We start from the raw sequence: 4,084 nt of genomic DNA, 5'->3' as shown, positions 1-4,084 counted from the left end.
AAGAGAAAGAGAGAACTGAGGTTTTGCCTGAAGGGTTCTTGCCAGTCAAGTATAATGATGAGGTTGCTGCGAAGTTAGAAGCTGACTGGCTTGATATTTTGAGGATTCGAAAGTATTGTGAAAAACCGAAGCTTGAGCCAAAGTATTTGAAGATGATAAATTTGAGGAAAGGTGCGAAAGGAAGGATCTTGGCCTGGGCATACATTGAAGAATTCAACATGTTTACAATTAAACGAGAGTTTGGAGTTGACTACATCAAACATGGTCATGAGTTCAAGTCACTGCCGTATTTTGAGCTTATGCAGATTGCCAGGTTAAAGATGTTGTATTGTGGAATGAACGATCGCTCATCATTGTTGGTTAAGAAAGTTCGAATCGCGTACAATTCGAATAACTGGAAGGATTTTAGACCACAGTATCCGAGGATTAAGTACAGGGTTGATCCTATTAATGGAGTATCTCGACAAATTTTGAAGTATAAGCCGGCAAAGACTATGAAGAAGGTTCCGTTAAGAAAATTGCCGCAGAATTGGAGTCAGAGATTTCGTTGGTGGTTTTATGATGATCGTTCTGAGGAAGCTGTGATTGTTTTAGATAAGCTGAAGGAAGATGATATCGATTGTATTCGTGTGTTGGATCCGATCTGGTTAAGGAACTGTACCGAAGCTGATATTTTTACTTTGTACTATAACCGTATGCTTTATCGTCGTGAAAACAGGGTACAGGCTGAACAGTATGTTAAAGTGGCTAAGCTGTGCTACTTGAACAACATGGTGATCGATCCGTATGATGACTGAAGACTTATGGAATAGAACTAGGTCTTAGGGGGAGTTTGTTGGTGCATAAATCCCGAGTTCTATTACGTTTATTGTTCTATTTGTTATGTACTTGATATTTCAGTCATATATGTACGTGGACACTTATACTTTGTGTTTATGATGCTTAGTATAATGTCGTGAATAGGTCAAGCAGTCGGTTGGCTGCTCAAGACCATCGACCGATGGTAGGGACCATCGGTCGAGGGACTGTCACCATCGGCCGAAGGTCCCCGACCACCGGCCGATGGTCGCTGTATTTAGTATAAATACGGGTTTCGTGGTTTTGTGTTAGGTTACACACCAAAAACCCTTAGGCCGTCGTATTACTTGCTGCTAATCGTCCCAAAACCCTTACCAACCGAATACACAGTCTTAGGCATCGATTCTATCAATTATTCATTGGTTAATTCGATCCCGTTAGTCTAATACGTATTCGACTCATTCTAATTAGTGTTTCCGCCATTAATCTAGATACAACGTATGATCTAAGGTCCAAAATAGTTTTCTACATGAAAGTTACTTAATGATCCATTTGACAACTTGCCTTACATGAACGTTTTTGACAGCAACTTTCTCTAAATATTGAGTTAAGTCAAATTAGTCATTGCATATTTTTGATTTAAATAAAGTGAACTATGTCACATATACTTTTTTGGCAATTGCATTTCAAGACCTATTGGATTTCTTTAGGCAATTCTATATACTTTTTTTACAGCACTTTAACAATTGTCTTTCATCACGAACTCAACAGGAGGATGTATTTTGAGAAGGAAACAAGCATTTCCGAAACGACACATGCCAAATGTATGTCGGACCCAATTCGACCTATTACCCAACATGATACCTATTTTAAAAACGATAACCGTATTTCCATTTTCAAATTATATAGGCACCACTACAAAAGTACGTCAATGAGGATGTGACATTGGGATCATGGTTTATTGTCCTGGATGTGGAGCATATGGATGAAAGGCTCAATTGCGGGACACCCCTGGTAATGATTTTGTTTCGTTCTGTTAAACTCAACGATAGCTATATGGTTGTAACATTCATTATGGTAAATTAGTGGTTCGAATGTTGTAGTTGATAATATTGCAAAATAATCTGATTACAAAATTTTAGGTGTTCAAGGTCGGGCTAATCTCTTCATTTTCCATTTTCTTTTGTTTCTTTTTCTTCTAACAGTTGATACTATTTATTCGATTACTATGTCGCGTGAATGTGATTTTAGACCTACATATTCACACACGCCATAAGGGGGTTTATCGCTTATATTGAATTCACATTTTGTTATAGTGTTATGCACAATTTGATAGAATTTCTACAAATTTCCAAATTAGCCATATATAGGTAAAGACTAAATTGGCTACTAAGCCATCTCTGTCCGATTGACCTCTTTCATTTTACATTTGTCTATTGATTGGTTTTCTCATATATGTGAGTACCTTGTGGATGTCCAAACAAATGTATTTTAGTGATATACATTGGTCAATATACTGATAATCATCGCTTTATTTATGTTTTTGAACAATTTCATTTTTTGTGTTTGGCTTTGAGGTGACATAACATTTTTACATACAGACTTTCTTTGATTAAGAGTAACCGTGCAACGCACGAGCTCTTAAAGGCTAGTATATACAATAAAATGAAATAATGATGTGTCACTTTCATATGTTGAGAAAAGTATTATTGTGAGATATTTAAATTAGATAATACGGAGTATTAGATAATACTCCCTATTGTTTTTTTTTTCTTTTTCTTTTAAATATATATTTAATATTTATCTAATTATCTAGTTATCTTTGGTAAATAGACCAAGAGTAAACACAAATTGTATTTTAAAAGAACCGTGTTAAAGACGTCGTTGATATCGTTTTGCTTATATGGAGTATTTCTTTTGTTGTTTTAACTTTTTAAAATTATTATGTACAAATTCATCTACGTCTGTGAATATATTATAATGATATTAAATATTAAAGTATCGTATTTGATTTGATTCCATATTATAATAGATTGTATATGGAATAAGATACTATCTATTCCTACACTAATTTAACACTAACCTGCTAGTTAAAAGGTTACTACAATATCGCTAGCTAGTTCAATAACAGTTATGGTATAGACTATAGTTGCAAAAATTACTAATGCATAATTGAATCTTGTTTCTTGATACAACAAATGTATAAAAGTAAAATGATTTAAGAAAAATATCACAATACGTACCTGATGGTCTTGATGGTACCGGGATATTCAAATTAGTACTCTGATTAAAAAACTTCCATGTTTTATACCTAAAAGCACACATAGGTTTAACTATCCTCCCAGCAATTGCTCCATTAAGGATTTCATTTATCTTACTAAACGAATCTTCCAAACAATTATTGCATTGCAACTCTGATAAATCCGGAGTACACTCTACGAGCGCGTAAATATTAGCCACATCCCCTGTACTATTCCCACAAGCAAACTTCCTTAACGAATCACCAGCCGCAGCTTCCCTTTTCAAATTATTCAACAACGGTCTAAGATCCTCATTAAACTGACTAATATCAATCACTTTTTCGGGGTTTACGAGCTGCTGATAACTAAATCCAGTTTGTCTCAATATGTTTTTGTCGGAGTATTTTAACATACAGTAATCGTAGTAACCTACTGCCTCCTTTTGGTTAGGACAAATTTGTCGTAGTTTAACTATTGAATCACTAAGACAACTTTGACACACGTCTGGGTTGATATCACCTCGACAAAGCGCGATCGAGTTGACTGTGTTGGTCCCTTGGCCTATTGAAATGTTGAAGAAACCTAAACCGGAGTTGGTGGTTGGGAGGGTGTTTAGAGCTGTGTCTAGGTTTGTTTCGAATGTGGTGTTTGTGGTGTAGTTTGATGCAGTGTCGCAGGAATGCACCATGAAATTGGGCAGTTGAGCTAAGGTGGTTGTACTGATAAAACATATGAAAATTAAAGAGATCAACATGTTTTACGTTAGTTAGCGGAAGAGAGAGGAACGGTAAGGAATTTAAAGAGTTAATTAAGTGGTACAAAAGAATTGTATGAACACATAGAAGAGTAAAAGTTGTTCCACTGCCTCACGTTTCTTCGTACACATGATCAATACCTATAGGCAGCATTGTTGACTTGTAACATGAATCATATGCTTACTTTTCTTTGATTGATACTCATATTCATTATTCAATGAAGGTTTCACATTTGTATAGTGAATATCAAGTTACTTAGGTGTACGTACTAACTTTGTTACAGCAAATTCT

General features: G+C 35.3%; 1 protein-coding gene across 1 annotated transcript; it reads right to left on the bottom strand.

Annotated features, from left to right (window-relative positions):
- Positions 1-1,334: 1,334 nt before the first annotated feature.
- LOC139864113 (cysteine-rich repeat secretory protein 38-like) lies at positions 1,335-3,726 on the bottom strand. The gene is made up of 2 exons (XM_071852696.1): positions 3,042-3,726; positions 1,335-1,393 (listed from the first exon to the last, which is right to left on the bottom strand). The coding sequence occupies exons 1-2, from the start codon at positions 3,724-3,726 to the stop codon at positions 1,335-1,337; spliced, it is 744 nt and encodes a 247-aa protein (XP_071708797.1).
- Between the last annotated feature and the right edge of the window lie 358 nt (positions 3,727-4,084).

The sequence above is a fragment of the Rutidosis leptorrhynchoides genome, chromosome 8 (assembly GCF_046630445.1).
Source record: "Rutidosis leptorrhynchoides isolate AG116_Rl617_1_P2 chromosome 8, CSIRO_AGI_Rlap_v1, whole genome shotgun sequence".
Taxonomy (NCBI): domain Eukaryota; kingdom Viridiplantae; phylum Streptophyta; class Magnoliopsida; order Asterales; family Asteraceae; genus Rutidosis; species Rutidosis leptorrhynchoides.
Note: the sequence above shows the minus strand (reverse complement) of the source record. Positions and strands in the feature narration are given on the sequence as shown.

Excerpts from the sequence above, each read along its gene's own strand:
- LOC139864113 (XM_071852696.1), bottom strand. The coding sequence starts at position 3,726 with ATGGTGCATTCCTGCGACACTGCATCAAACTACACCACAAACACCACA. Across the intron at positions 1,394-3,041 it reads GGTACCATCAAGACCATCAG|AGAAAGTTGCTGTCAAAAAC; the intron begins GTACGTATTGTG and ends CTCAATATTTAG.